This window comes from Mobula birostris, chromosome 16 (assembly GCF_030028105.1).
Source record: "Mobula birostris isolate sMobBir1 chromosome 16, sMobBir1.hap1, whole genome shotgun sequence".
Taxonomy (NCBI): Eukaryota; Metazoa; Chordata; class Chondrichthyes; order Myliobatiformes; family Myliobatidae; genus Mobula; species Mobula birostris.
In genome coordinates this window covers 79,089,183-79,104,891 of record NC_092385.1, presented here as the reverse complement: position 1 = coordinate 79,104,891, position 15,709 = coordinate 79,089,183, and the positions used below count along the sequence as shown (strand labels likewise).

General features: G+C 43.3%; 2 protein-coding genes across 2 annotated transcripts in view; both read right to left on the bottom strand.

Annotated features, from left to right (window-relative positions):
- LOC140210898 (5'-nucleotidase domain-containing protein 2-like) overlaps positions 1-1,337 on the bottom strand; it is a 100,061-nt gene extending 98,724 nt beyond the window's left edge. Inside the window, exon 1 of the mRNA XM_072280163.1 lies at positions 1,002-1,337. Within this exon, the coding sequence (XP_072136264.1) occupies positions 1,002-1,245 (244 nt within the window). The 5' untranslated portion in view covers positions 1,246-1,337. The remainder of the gene's footprint in view (positions 1-1,001) is intronic.
- A 5,320-nt stretch (positions 1,338-6,657) lies between these two features.
- Positions 6,658-14,330, bottom strand: LOC140211262 (ubiquinol-cytochrome c reductase complex assembly factor 5). The gene is made up of 2 exons (XM_072280939.1): positions 13,851-14,330; positions 6,658-6,876 (listed from the first exon to the last, which is right to left on the bottom strand). The coding sequence occupies exons 1-2, from the start codon at positions 13,999-14,001 to the stop codon at positions 6,785-6,787; spliced, it is 243 nt and encodes an 80-aa protein (XP_072137040.1). The 5' UTR covers positions 14,002-14,330; the 3' UTR covers positions 6,658-6,784.
- Between the last annotated feature and the right edge of the window lie 1,379 nt (positions 14,331-15,709).

Here is a 15,709-nt window from a genome sequence, read left to right as displayed (position 1 = left end):
ACGTTTTTACTTTCTGAAGTACGAATTTTCTAATTCCCTACCTCAGTTGCGGATGATCAAGGAGGAGAGATAGCTGAGCATTTGGGAAACAAAAACAAGTGACCTGGCAAGGTGAAGTGATGGGAGGGCCAAAGCAAATTCTGAATGACACTTTAATGGTAAACCAACCAGCTGTAGATTCACTTCAATAAATTTCATTGAAAATAAATGAACTATAAAATAGGAAAGTTGCGCTTTTTACAACCAACTTCCTTGTGATTGTTGCACTCAAACTGTTCAGTGGTCTTCGCATCAGAATAAAGTAGTTCAAGGACACGTTCGTGTTGTTACCCAATTTCAATAAAATTCATGAATGTAAATCCAATGAAAAAAACAAAAAAAAACATTAAAACGGACGCAATATAACCATATAACAATTACAGCACGGAAACAGGCCATCTCGGCCCTTCTAGTCCGTGCTGAACTCTTACTCTCACCTAGTCCCACTGACCTGCACTCAGCCCATAACCCTCCATTCCTTTCCTGTCCATATAGCTGTCCAATTTAACTTTAAATGACAACATCGAACCTGCCTCAACCACTTCTGCTGGAAGCTCATTCCACACAGCTACCACTCTCTGAGTAAAGAAGTTCCCCCTCATGTTACCCCTAAACTTTTGCCCTTTAACTCTCAACTCATGTCCTCTTGTTTGAATCTCCCCCACTCTCAATGGAAAAAGCCTATTCACGTCAACTCTATCCATCCCCCTCATAATTTTAAACACCTCTATCAAGTCCCCCCTCAACCTTCTATGCTCCAAAAAATAAAGTCCCAACTTGTTCAACCTTTCTCTGTAACTTAGGTGATGAAACCCAGGTAACATTCTAGTAAATCTTCTCTATACTCTCTCTATTTTGTTGACACCTTTAAGAATGCACATATATAATGCACGCATATAATGAAATAAAAACCGAATACATCTTGTTGCAGCCAAAAAACACGGCTCGTTGAAGGGACTTACCATGCACTAATTTTTTCATTTCATTGTAACGACCCCACAGGTAAGTTTTGTTCTCCGATGTTGCGGCTGCAGTTGCGACTGGCTTGCCGCTAACACTGGAATCTGAGGAATTATCGACGTGACCGCGCTGCGTCGCCTGCGCTGTGCAACCAGACAGATCAACCGCTTTAGTACAATAGTTCACAGCCAATTTAACAGCGGAACACTTCATCGTTTTCATTTGCATCAAAGCAGACAAAGCCATAACTCTTCACTTTGAGAAAGACAGTGATTCTGTGTGGGGAAAGGCGCCGCGAACCGCCGGCTCTCCGCTTCGGACCGCAGCAAATCGTATTCCGACCATCAGGCTCACTGCTCCAGTCACAAACAGAAGCTTGTCCAATCAAATGCCTACATTCGCGGCCAACAACCAATCAGGTTCGGGAGAGCGGGGCACGTGTTATTTCGCAGTCACTTGTACATTCTAAAGAATAGAGTCCTAGTCGATTCAATCTCTTCTTATAACTCAGGTCCTCTAGACCCGGCAACATTCTTGTAAAATTTCTCTGCACTATCTCAACCTTGTTCACATCCTTCCTGCAGGTTATAATTTAATTTGTTTTGAGGCAACCTCCACTTTCAGATGATCCAGTTCCCAACTGGTGTCTTTCTTGACAGCTGTGTCACCATCTCGGGAGATAGATAATTCCCATTGCCATTTGTAATCACACCTCTTCCCAGCTTGATTCCTGGAAGGACTCCATTTCATCTTCCCCAATTTTTTCCTCACTTCTGCTCTAAAAGACTTTCCACATTAGTGTCTTCAGGACGTCATCTCTTTTCTTTAACTGTGGTTTTTCTTTTGTCAAAGCTGATTTGGTTCTTGACAGCATCTCCTGATTCTCATTTTGGTTCTTACCCTCTCTACTTCCAGCCAGAGCGGATAGTTTCACTCCCCTTTCATCCACATTCAGCAGATCATTCCACGTAATTTTCATGATCTCCAACAGGATTCCACCACAGGACATAGTTTCTTCTCTCCTCCTCATTCAGCAACCCACAAAAGCAATCCTTTTATAACTCCCCGGTTTGCTCTTCTATCCTCCTTAACCACCTGGCTTTTCAGAGCGTTTATTTGGAGGTATAGCAGGCCCTCCAGCTCAACAAGCCTTTGTCACCCAGTTACACCCATGTGACCAATAACCTACTAATTACACCCATGCCACCCAGTTACACACGTGACCAATAACCTACTAACCTGTAAATCTTTGGAATGTGGGAGGAAATTGGAACACCCGGAGGAAACACACACAGTCATGGAGAGAATATGCAGCATCTATCAGTTTTTACCTTTTCCTTTTTCCCTTCCCAGAGCTCCATGTGGACAAGCCAAGTAAAGCTACAATTCATTTGAACTCCTTTCAAATCAGAGTACTGCATTCAGTGTTCACAGTGTGCTCTACATTGGAGAAACCAAACCCCAAACGTGTGACTGCTTTGCGGAACACTTCCATTCAATCCACGAGGACAATCCTTAGCTTCTGGTTGTCTGTCAGTTTAACCCTTGACCTCATTCCTACTCTGACCTCTCAGTTTTCAGTCTACAACACTCAAATGACACCCGATTTCAGCTCATCCCCCTTCAGGCTGCATACAAGTCCCAGGACTAAATATTGAATTGAACAATTTCAGCTGAGCTCCCCTTTCTTTTCTTCAGATATATGTCTACATCTGTCTATTTCAATTTATTTTTTTCTTATCTATCTCCAAATGTCTTGTAATTAACTTGACCACTTTGATAGACATCCTACTGTTTTCTCTACTCCTCCCCTCATTGCAACTTAATACACTTATTGCCTCGCTTTCCCTTGGAGTTTCTCTACACCTCACTACCTCAGTATAGCAACCAATATAATCGAAGACCCCACCCATCAAAGACATTCTCTCTTCTAAATTCATCCCTTTATTCTGATGTTGTCCCTTTGGATCTAGACAGCCTTACAAATGGAAAGATCCACTCTGTCCAGGCCTTTTAGTATTCGGTAAGTTTCAGTGAGATACCCTAGCATCCTTCTCAGCTCCACTGACTACAAGCCTAGAGCCATTAAACACTTCTCATATGTTAAGCTTACATTCCCAGGATCATTCTTGTGAATCTCTCCTGGACCCCTCCAACATCAGCACATTTTTCCTTAGATATGCAGCCCAAAATTACTCTCAATGTTCTAAATACAGCCAGACCAATGCCTTAGAAAACCTCAGGAGTACATTCTTGCTTTTTTAATATCACATTTGATAATCACAAGAGATTCTGCAGATGATAGATACCCAGAGAAAAACACACAAAGTTCTGGAGAAAGTCGGCAGGACAAGCAGCGTCTATGGAAATGAATAAATAGTCAACGTTTTGGGTCGAGAATGCTGATGAACAAGAAAATCAGATCAGCCAAAAGCTTGTTAAATGGTGCAGCAGACTGAAGAGGCTAAATCTTGGCTATTCCCATGAGAGCTTTTTTATCTTCTGAAATTGGCTGAATAGTCCCTCAGGCCCTCTCCTCCAAACAATGAAATCAGGACTTAAGCTCCATTTTCTTGTTTGTTCTCCTTAACCCTTGATTCCCTAATATTCCAGGCTCCATCTCAGATTTGAATATAGTGAATCACACATTTTCTACCCCTCTCCAAGGAAGAGAATTGCAAAGATTCATTATCCTCCAGGAGAAGAACTTTTACCTCATCCTCATCTAATATGGGAGATCCTTATTCTGAAACCATAAGTCTTAGTCCTGGATGTTTCTACAAGAGGAATCATCTTCATAGCATTTTCTCTGTTAAGTATTCACTACAAGCTTTCAGACTCCCATCTTCCTTCTTGTAAGGATTCATTCCATTTTTCCACTTTCTCTAGTCCCATTAGCATTGTTCTGACTATATCACCTTCCACTGCTTCCAATAAGCCTTTTCCCACAGCAATTCACGGTGGCTGTCAAGATCCTTAATCTTATTTCCTTCAGCACTTCTTGCATACTCAGAACACAAATATACCTGCCCCTGTCTCCTGCAGCCTCCAAATTCAACAGATTGATCAGTGCGATTTTTGACACCTCCAACATGGCCCCACCACATCAGACACATCTCTCTTTCCCTCTTTCAGCATTCTGAGGAGCCCAATCCTTCCAGGATCTCTTTGTACCTTCATCATTATCACACAAGCTCCTCCCCCACCTTACCTGCCCCTCCTGTCCATCTCTGGAGGATGTAACGTCTACCATTTTATCCTCTCCCTCTCTACTATTCAGGGCCTCAAACATTATTTTCCAAGTAAAAAAAAACATTTCTGATAGTTCTTCAAAAGAGTGCACTGCATCTGATGCTCATGATGTGGTCTCCCTTATGTGGAAGAAATCTAACACAGATTGGAACTGTTTTTTAGTACACCTCTGTTCAGTCTGCAAGTGTGACCTGAGTTTCCAGTTGCCTGCCCTCTGCCTCACTGCCTTCCTTACTAAATAATGAATTCAACAACTTAATTCCTGGAAATTCTAGCCTTGTTTGTCATATTTTCAGCTTTAGGGTTTTCATTTTTCTGGTAATTTCAAATTTCATATTTCATATATCTCTTGCAATACTTACAATCCCCCAGCCCAGCCCTTTATTCACAATCTTTAATCGTCCCCTTTAAATCCACATCACCACCGCTTTTGTTATTCAATCTCCCCTTTTGCTCTCTGCCCCTCCTTCTTTACATCTACAAACTTCCTTTAATCTCTAACGTTTCCCAGTTGTGGTGAAAGATCATAAACCCGGAACTAAATACTGCAGATGGCCTGACCTGATGACTATTTTGCTGCATTTCCAGTGATTCACTTCTCTCCCCTTTTACTGGGTGCATGCTCACTTCGGAAGGCACCCAAATTCCTCTGTGAATTGTTTTATTATTGTCACGTGTACCGATGTATAGTGAAAAACCTGTCTTACATACCACAATACAACAGCATGCTGCAGCCTGTATCCATCAACCCACGGGTGGAATCAGACTCTGCATCCATTAAGTATAATCAGTAATACGGCTATCTCTACCTGAACTGCAGGATAAAACATCACAAAGCACTTAGTACTATGGTCCAGTTTTGCAGAACAAACTATTCCTTTATTCCCTGACCAACAGAAATATTATTCTTGAATCTATACTTAGTTTTTACTTCTACATATAGTATTGTTCATTAATTCTGAATTGGTTTCAACTGATTATTTGTGAAGAAATTCAAAACATCTAAATGTTGCCTGATGAAAACATTCCTGAATTAGCATAAGATCCAAAGTTGGGAATTCATGACGGTTAATTGAAGAGGGAAATCCTACCTTGATGCAGCCTTTTAAAACTGCAGCATTATACCGTGAAACAGGAAAGGTAAAACATACATTCAAGGGTCTGCAGCTAGGCAATCCTGAATTTGTTATTCTCAATGTTTCGAGATATCTTGTTTAAAGCTGATGTAACTCGTGTGAAAATATTTTATTTCCTTATTTTCCCTCGTCATCCTTTCAATGTTGTAAGTGACTGTCAGCAATTCATCTGCCGCTGGCTTTCATCCTTGAGATAATAGTATATTAAATTCATAACAAAGCCTAAGTCAGTGTAATGTTTCAGTAAATAAAATGTCAGTGCCATAAACCAATAATGTGATACAAATTAAATGCACACACCCGATGAAACTCATGCTGCACAGCGGCTTCGTACTAACTGGATATTTGATGCAAGGTATAAAGATTGCCTCCTGCGCTAGTAAAAAACTCCTCTTATCTTCCTGTAGGAAATCACTGAATGGTTTTACCAGTAATTCAGGCACAGCAAAGAAATTTTAGAAGCATATCACACTATAACAAGCATATCCACCATTTAAATTCCACACACGTTTTCACCATACTTATTATATTTTCTGTCCTATCCCTTTAGAGCTCTGTTCTCTTCTCAAGTCCCTACTTCAATATATCATGACAAAGATTTCAACAGTGAAAAGGGTGTTTCCAATAGTGGAAGAGTCTGGGACCAGAGGGCACAGTCTCAGAAATAAGGAGATAAGGAGGAATTTCTTTAGCCAGAGGATGGCGAACCTATGGAATTCGTTGCCATAGACAGCTGAGAAGGCCAAGTCATTGGGTATATTTAAAGTGGAAATTGATAGGTTCTTGATTAGTAAAGGCAGAAGAGGGGGTTGAAAAGAAACATAAATCAGCCATGATCAAATGCCAGAACAGACGATGGGTTTAATGCCCTGATTCTGTTCTTATGTCTTACGGCTTAGCATTCCAATCATTTACCCTATACTGTGTTTCTTTATTTGTCAGGTCCCCTAATATAGCACAGCGTGGCTCAGTTAGTGGCATTCCTCTTTGTTAGATTGTTAACTCTTTCCAAGCTCCACTTCAGTGCAGAGAGCTGTTAGCAAAAATATTACTCCCTCTTCTGGTGGAACAAAAAGTGTCTGTTAAATAATTTGATGAGCCAAAGTGCTTCTGACATAACTTCTCCAACATTCATCTTTACCGCTATGTACTTAATTCTATGTCAAGAGTAACAGTTCTTCAAGCAATTAAATGAGTGGGTTTTTAAATATCCTATGATATAAGGTGCAATACAAACCAAGTGGATAGAAATAGAAACAGGACAAGTAACTTCATGAAATGAGGCACACATTGTATTTTAAATGCAATAAAATACACATCTCAGGAAATATAACAATTTTAAAGAGGAAATAACTTAATCTATTCATAATGCAGATTTGCCAGTTAAGTAAAGTGTCTTATTTTGATGCCAAGTGATTTTCATTTGTGGACAGTGCTTCTAATTTCTGTTGGTACTGCTGCTCAGAACGTTTTCTTCGGTACACATCATCTAGAAAGACAATAAAAATTATGAGTTCAAAGAAAAAAGTAAACTTAAGAGTCTTTAAATGCACAGTACTGGCTAAATCTATTTTTTGTAAAAATCAGACTTCCAATCTTTTCCTTATCATGTGACCAAACCCGGATACCACAATGAGTTACTTCCACTACCTGAAGATAAAAATAGAATACATTGTTTTGGGTTGTGAAATGCAAGGACTGAGAAGTCCCAAATGAGTAGTACAGGTCCACAATCCCTTATCCGAAATCCTTGGGGCCAGTTGCATTTCGGAATTCAGAATTTTTCAGATTTCAGAATCCCTCCTTATTGGTTCCAGGACCCCCTGCAGATACCAAAAAACATGTATGCTTAAGTCCCTTATTTAAATTGTCTCAGTACGGGTGGACTTTAGGACCCAGTGGAGCTCCAGACCTACGCACATCCTCCCATATACTTTAAATCATCTCTAGATTACTTATAATACCTAATACAATGTAAATAGTTGTTATACTGTATTGTTCAGGGAATAATATAATAGTCCGACACCATATTCTTCAGTAAGACGCCGTACAGACACACCACGATCAAGCTTCTGCAATAACTCCCTTTCTGCGTTTATTGATAATGATAGATGCTTCCTTCTCCTTTTCTCATTGTTATCCACAGGGGTATCTGCAGCTTTTTTTGACATTTTCACAGTGAAATTAAACACAAAGTCAACCATGAACACAAAATATCAGTGAACAGCAAATGCACGTGTAACCAGTCGGAACGCTGAGCCACAACTGACGTCTGGCGGCCTCTGCTAGTGCTGCCACGTCACAGCTGAGTGACGTCAGCTGTTGGCGAAAAAAACTTCGGTTTTCAGAGCTTTTTGGATTTCAGAATTTCGGATAAGGGATTGTGGACTTGCATGTAGTAGCAGAAGGTACAAATATTAAGTAAGATAAAAGGCTATAAATATTGAGCAAACCAGGCAGCATGTGGGGAGAGAGAAGCAGGGTTAAAATTTCAGACCAACTAACTTTCATCATCAGATCATTGGCAGCCTGTTAAAACAGCGGTTAGACCTGGGTTTACAGCAGCAGTGACTTGGGTTCAATTCTCCCGCCCCCCCATAAGGCATTTGTATGTTCTCCCCATGATTATGTAGGTTCCCTCTGGGCGCTACAGTTTCCTCTCACATTCCTAAGACATACGGATTAGTAGGTTAGTTGGCCACTTGGGTGTAATTGGGCGGAGTGGGCTCGTTGGGTCTTTAAATTAAAAAAAAATTATTAAGCCTGTATTAGAACTTGCCATTTCTGCAGAAACTAAAAAGGCTAGATATCTCAAATTGCTGAATTCAATACGGAGTTCCAACTGATTTAAAGTGCCCAGATGGAAGATGAAGTGTAGTTGCTTAAGCTTATTTTGGGGTTTCTGGAACGGAGCAGGAGGTCCATGATGGAGATGTTGAAGAGGGGACATGAAGGAGAATTAAAATGAAGCTTAGTCACCTTGCAGACTGAATAAGATCATAAGATATAGGAGCAGAAGCAGGCCATTCGGCCCATTGAGTCAGCTCCGCCATTCAATCACGGGCTGATCCAATTTTTCCAGTCATCCCCACTCCTCTGCCTTCTCCCCATACCCTTTGATGCCCTGGCTAATCAAGAACCTATTCATCTCTGCCTTAAATGCACCCAATCAATTGGCCTCCACAGCTGCTCGTGGCAACAAATTCCACAGATTTACCACCCTCTGACTAAAGTAATTTCTCCGCATCTCTGTTATAAATGGACGTCCTTCAATCCTGAAGTCGTATCCTCTTGTCCTAGAATTCCCCACCATGGGAAATAACTCTGTCATATCTAATCTGTTCAGGCCTTTTAACATTTTGGAATGTTTCTATGAGATCCCCCTTCATTCTCCTGAACTCCAGGGAATACAGCCTAAGAGCTGCCAAACGTTCCTCATATGGTAACCCTTTCTTTCCTAGAATCATTCTTGTGAATCTTCTCTGAAACCTCTCCAATGTCAGTATATCCTTTCTAAAATAAGGAGCCCAAAACTGCACACAATACTTCGTGTGGTCTCACGAGGGCCTTATAGAACCTCAACATCACATCCCTGCTCTTATATTCTATACTTCCGGAAATGAATGTCAACATTGTATTCGCCTTCTTCACCACCGACTCAACCTGGAGGTTAACCTTTAGGACTCCCAAGTCCCTTTGCAACTCTGCATTTTGAATTCTCTCCCCATCTAAATAATCGTCTGCCCGTTTATTTCTTCCACCAAAGTGCATGACCATACACTTCCCAATATTCTATTTCATTTGTCACTTCTTTGCCCATTCCCCAAAACTATGTAAGTCTCTCCGTAGGCTCTCTGTTTCCTCAACACTACTCACTCCTCCACCTATCTTTGTATCATTGGTAAATTTAGCCACAAATCCATTAATCTCATAGTCCAAATCATTGACATACATTGTAAAAAGCAGCGGTCCCAACACCGACCCCTGTGGAAGTCCAATTCAGCCAGCCAGAATAGGATCCCTTTATTCCCATTCTCTGTTTTCTGCCGATCAGCCAATGCTCCACCCATGCTAGTAACTTCCCCTGTAATTCCATGGGCTCATAGCTTGCTAAGCAGCCTCATGTGTGGCACCTTGTCAAAGGCCTTCTGAAAATCCAAGTACACCACATCCACTGCATCTCCTTTGTCTACCCTGCCTGTAATTTCCTCAAAAAAATGGCAGTAGTTTAGACAGGCAGGATTTTCCTTTCAGGAAACCATGCTGGCTTTGGTCTATCTTGTCATGTGTCTCCAGGTACCCCGTAATCTCATCCCGAACAATTGATTCCAACCTCACTACCATCTGTATAAAAAAACTTGCCCCTGACATCTCTGTACCTACTTCCAAGCATCTTAAAACTGTGCCCTCTCGTGTGAGCCATTTCAGTCCTGGGAAAAAGCCTCTGACTATCCACATGATTAATGCCTCTCATCATCTCATAAACCTCTATCAGGTCGCCTCTCACCCTCTGTCGCTCTAAGGAGAAAAGGCCAAGTTCACGCAATCTATTTTTATAGGGCATGCTCCCCAATCCAGGCAACATCCTTGTAAATCTTCTCTGCACCCTTTCTATAGTTTCCACATCCTTCCTGTAGTGAGCTGACCAGAAATGAACACAGTACTCCAAGTGGGGTTTGACCAGGGTCCGACCAGGGTCCAATAAAGCTGTAACATTACCTCTTGGCTCTTAAACTCAATCCCACGGTTGATGAAGGCCAATGCACTGTATGCCTTCTTAACCACAGAGTCAACCTGCATAGCAGCTTTGAGTGTCCTATGGACTCAGACCCCAAGATCCCTCTGATCCTCCACACTGCCAAGAGCCTTATTATTAATACTATATTCTGCCATCATATTTGACCTATCAAAATGAACCACCCCACACTTATCTGGGTTGAACTCCATCTGCCACTCTTCAGTCCAATTTTGCATCCTATCGATGTCCCGCTGTAACCTCTGACAACCCTCACACTATCCACAAAACCCCCAACCTTTGTGTCATTAGCAAATTTACTAACCCATCCCTCCATTTCCCCATCCAGGTCATTTATAAAAATTTTCTCAATAAGGCTTGCATGGGGTACCTTAACAAATGTCTTGCTGAAATCCATATACACTACATCTACTGCTCTACCTTCATCAACGTGCTTAGTCACATTTTCAAAAAAATTCAGTCAGGCTCGTAAGGGGTCAGTGTGGACATGGTGGAGGATTACAAATACCTGGGGATACGTATTGACAATAAACTGGATTGGTCAAAGAACACTGAGGCTGTCTACAAGAAGGGTCAGAGCTGTCTCTATTTCCTGAGGAGACTGAGGTCCTTTAACATCTGCCGGACGATGCTGAGGATGTTCTATGAGCCTGTGGTGGCCAGTGCTATCATGTTTGCTGTTGTGTGCTGGGGCAGCAGGCTGAGGGTAGCAGACACCAACAGAATCAACAAACTTATTCGTAAGGCCAGTGATGTTGTGGGGATGGAACTGGACTCTCTCACGGTGGTGTCTGAAAAGAGGATGCTGTCTAAGTTGCATGCCATCTTGGTCAATGTCTCCCATCCATTACATAATGTACTGGGTGGGCACAGGAGTACATTCAGCCAGAGACTCATTCCACTGAGATGCAACACTGAGCGTCATAGGAAGTCATTCCTGCCTGTGGCCATCAAACTTTAGAACTCTTCCCTTGGAGGGTCAGACACACTGTGCCGATAGGCTGGTCCTGGATTTATTTCATAATTTACTGGCATAATTTACATATTACTATTTAACTATTTATGGTTCTATTACTATTTATTATTTATGGTGCAACTGTAACGAAAACCAATTTCCCCCTAGGATCAATAAAGTATGACTATGACTATAACTTCCCAACCACTGAAGTAAGACTCACTGGTCTATAATTTCCTGGGCTATCTCTACTCCCTTTCTTGAATAATGGAACAACATCTGCAACCCTCCAATCCTCTGGAACCTCTCCAGTCCCCATTGATGATGCAAAGATCATTGCCAGATGCTCAGCAATCTCCTCCCTCACCTCCCACAGTAGCCTGGAGTACATCTCGTCTGGTCCCGGTGACTTATCCAACTTGATGCTTTCCAAAAGCTACAGCACATCCTCTTTCTTAATGTCTATATGCTCAAGCTTTACAGTCCACTGTAAGTCATCTCTACAATCGCCAAGGTCCTATTCTGTAGTGAATACTGAAGCAAAGTATTCATTAAGTACCTCTGCCATCTCCTCCGGTTTCATACACACTTTTCCACTGTCACACTTGATCGGTCCTATTTTCTCATGTCTTATCCTCTTGCTCTTCATGTGCTTGTAGAATGCCTTAAGGTTTTCCTTAATTCTGCTCACCGAGGCCTTTTTATGGCCTCTTCTGGCTCTCCTAATTTCATTCTTAAACTCCTTCCTGCTAGCCTTATAATCTCCTAGATCTCTATCATTACCTAGTTTTTTGAACCTTTCGTCAGCTTTCTGTTTCTTCTTGACTGGATTTTCAACAGCCTTTGTACACCACGGTTCCCGTACCCTACCATCCTTTCCCTGTCTCATTGGAACATAACTATGCAGAATGCCACACAAATATCCCCTGAACATTTGCCACATTTCTTCCGTACATTTCCCTGAGAACATCTGTTCCCAATTTACACTTCCAAGTCCCTGCCTGATAGGTTCATATTTCCCCTTACTCCAATTAAATGCTTTCCTAACTTGTCTGTTCCTATCCCTCTCCAATGCTATGGTAAAGGAGATAGAATTGCGATCACTATCTCCAAAATGCTCTCCCACTGAGAGACCTGACACCTGACCAGGTTCAGTTCCCAATACCAGATCAAGTATAGCCTCTCCTCTTGTAGGTTTATCTACATATTGTGTCAGGAAACCTTCCTGAACACACCTAACAAACTCCACCCTATCTAAACCCCTTGCTCTAGGGAGATGCCAATTGATATTTGGGAAATTAAAATCTCCCATGGCGCCCCTGTTATTATTAAGCCTTTCCAGAATCCGTCTCCCTATCTGCTCCTCAATGTCTTTGTTACTATTGGGAAATCCATAAAAACACCCAGTAGGGTTATTGATCCCTTCCTGTTCCTAACTTCCACCCACAGAGACTCCGTAGACAATCCCTCCATGACTTCCTCCTTTTCTGCAGTTGTGACACTATCTCTGATCAACAGTGTCACGTCTCCACCTCCTTTGCCTCCCTCCCTGTCCTTTCTGAAACATCAAAAGCTTGGCACTCAAAGTAACCATTCCTGCCCGGAAGCCAAATAAGTATCTGTAATGGTGAGAACATTGTATCTCCAAGTACTGATCCATGCTCTAAGCTCATCCGCTTTGTTCATGATGCTCCTTGCATTAAAATAGACACATCTCAAACCATCGGTCTGAGCGCATCCCGTCTCGATCACCTGCCTATCCTCCCTCTCACACTGCCTACAAGCTTTTTCTATTTGCGAGCCAACCGCCCCTTCCTCCGCCTCTTGAGTGATGCGCCGAGCTGTGTGCACAACTCACTGCAGTTTCTTGCGGTCACAGGCAGAGCAATTTCTGTATGAAGCTATGATGCAACGTGGAAGGGTGCTTTCTATTGTGTATCAATAAAAATTGTTAAGAATCAAATGGGACATGCCAAATTTCTTTAGCCTCCTGGGGAAGTACTGGCACTGATGAGCTTCCTTGGCTGTGAATTCTACATGGTTGGACCCTTTGGTGAAGTTCAATCCTAGGAATTTAATGCTCTCAACCTGAACAGTTGTGAGGACGTCGGAACATGAGCAGCACCTTCCCCCACCAGTTCCTTTTGAGGGAAAAGTTGTCAAAGGCTTGTCACTGAACGCACTTTCTGCAGATGCAGCGTAGAATTAGATCTTACAGAATTGTATAAAATCATGGGGGACGTGGCTAGGGTGAAAGCACAATCTTTTTCCCCGGGGTTGGGGAATTCAAGATAGTGAGAAGGGAGAAATTTAATAGGAAACCGAAGGGCAGCCTTTACACCCAGAGTTGTCAGTGTATGGAAGGAGTGACAGAGGAAGTGAGTGAGGCATGTACATTAAGATCATCTAAAAGGTACTTGAGCAAAGACACGGATGGAAAAGGTTTAGCAGGATATGCACCAAATAGGCTAAGATAAAATAGGACTAGATGGGGACTGTGGACAGCAGGGCCCGTTTCGGTGTTGAATGACTATTTAGAGTCCTCTTTCAGCGTTCAGTACCGCACAGGACTGGGCGGTTTGCGTGATAAACAGACAGACACACGGCCAAAGGGCCGGTGAGCCAGTGTTTTCCCCCAGGAAGCGGAAATTGCGGCTCTCGGCACCTGGACTCGACTGAAAACAGTATTTTCGCCACTCAGGGTGTTCGGACTTTGCGAGCACAGCCGCACAGATTACTCGATCATACTTACAAAATGTTTCGTGGCCGATGCGCACGTTTATCATTATCCACTCCAGCACACCGCCCAGTACAAAGAAACACGGCAGGAAGCGATAGGTCCCGAAAATCTTCTTCCCGGGAACCAAACTGAACCACCACTGCAGCCGGGAGCTCCGTGGCATGGCTGGGGGAGCGGCTGCGGCCTGGGCCTGGGCGCTGCGGTGGCGGCTCCGGGTTCCGTGTGCCGGGATCCGGGGATGGGTGCCGGCCTGGGCCCGGGCGCTGCGGTGGCGGCTCCGGGTTCCGTGTGCCGGGATCCGGGGATGGGTGCCGGCCTGGGCCCGGGCGCTGCGGTGGCGGCTCCGGGTTCCGTGTGCCGGGATCCGGGGATGGGTGCCGGCCTGGGCCCGGGCGCTGCGGTGGCGGCTCCGGGGACGGGTGCTGGTTCGCTTTGCTCTGCCTTGACCAGGTCCCTCAGAGCGGAGCAGCAGAACAGGAGCCGCAGCTTTAAGGGAGAGTCACCGGTTCCGTCCCAGCCACTTGCCTCAGCAAGGCTGACCTTTCACCAGTCGACGGCAGCAGGAAAGGACCGGTGTTTTGCCCCCGGTGGCGGCCCGCCTCCTTTGGACTGGTCAGGAGGAGGAGGTGGCTGGAAGCAGCCCAGCGTTTCCTCTGATTATCACCCGCCGACGGGCTTGCACCGTCCGTCTGCTTTGGCGGCCGCCGATTCTTCTCCCTCCCTCCACAGCGAGACTGGGGCTTTCGTAACTATTAAACTGATCACAGGCTGGAAGTGTAATGAAAATTAGGTTTACGAAACAGCAGGAGGGCAAACACAGGCATGATTTAATCAATAACCAGTTTATACTGTGCAAAATAAAAATGACCATACCGGTGCAATATTGAGAGATAAAAAAAAGTATCGTCCGAGGTAGTTTTAAGGTTTTCCAAACGGATTCTTAAATCAGAAACCTTCAGCGATACTCATTGTAAACTCAGACATCCCACCCTGCAAAAACTCATTTCAGGGAGGTAGCAGCCCCACCCCGTCGATCTCCAAGGGTGTATGTAATACTTTGTTCAGTGATTTTGTCTAATCTGTAAACCAAGTTGGGTATATGCAGAAAATGTGACATTAAAATATGTACTTATATTATCATGTTTATTCTATTACAACTTTAAGCAAGTCTACAGGCAGTTTGGCCTCATCACGTGGGACATCAATCGAGTAGCTCCTTAGCAGCCAGCCAGCTAGTTTAAATAACGGTAGCTATGCCAATGAACGAATGACACCTGTTAAACTCACCTCAACATGTCTTTAACATTTTAACCCACCACGGGCAATAGAAAAGTCGCTTTTGCAAACAATGCAGCGAGCAACGCTGTCATTATTTTTGAGGCCGACTGTAAAGCCTGCCCACAGAGAGAACTGATTGGTCTCTGTTCGTGCTAAGTAGACCTATCAGGATGCTCGCTCTCGCTCTCCCTCTCAAAAAAACTCAATTTCCGGGATATTGTATATAATTTGCAGGCATCAGGGAGCCGCTATCAATATGCGGGAGACTCCTGGAACTTCCCGGAGAGGTGGGATGTCAGGTTTTAAACTAATACCTGGATTATCAACTGTAGACATGACTACAGTAGATGGGAAATTAAAAACTATAATTTTGCCACAAAAACACAATTAGTTCACTGATAACTTTAAGAAAACTGAATTTTCGATGTTTCAATCCCAAAGACGAGAAAGTGTGCAGATGCTAGAAATCCAAGCAACACACACACAAAATACTGGAGGAACTGAACAGGCCAGACAGCATCTATGGCAAAGAGTACAGTAGACGTTTCGAGCCGATACCCTTCAGCGTAACTGGAGTTTGGTTTTGCCGAATG

What these genes read in the sequence shown, in the direction of transcription:
- LOC140211262 (XM_072280939.1), bottom strand. Translation starts at nt 14,001, where the DNA reads ATGCCACGGAGCTCCCGGCTGCAGTGGTGGTTCAGTTTGGTTCCCGGG. An exon ending in CATCGGCCACGAAACATTTT is followed by an intron (nt 6,877 to 13,850) that starts GTAAGTATGATC and finishes TTGTCTTTCTAG; the next exon opens with ATGATGTGTACCGAAGAAAA.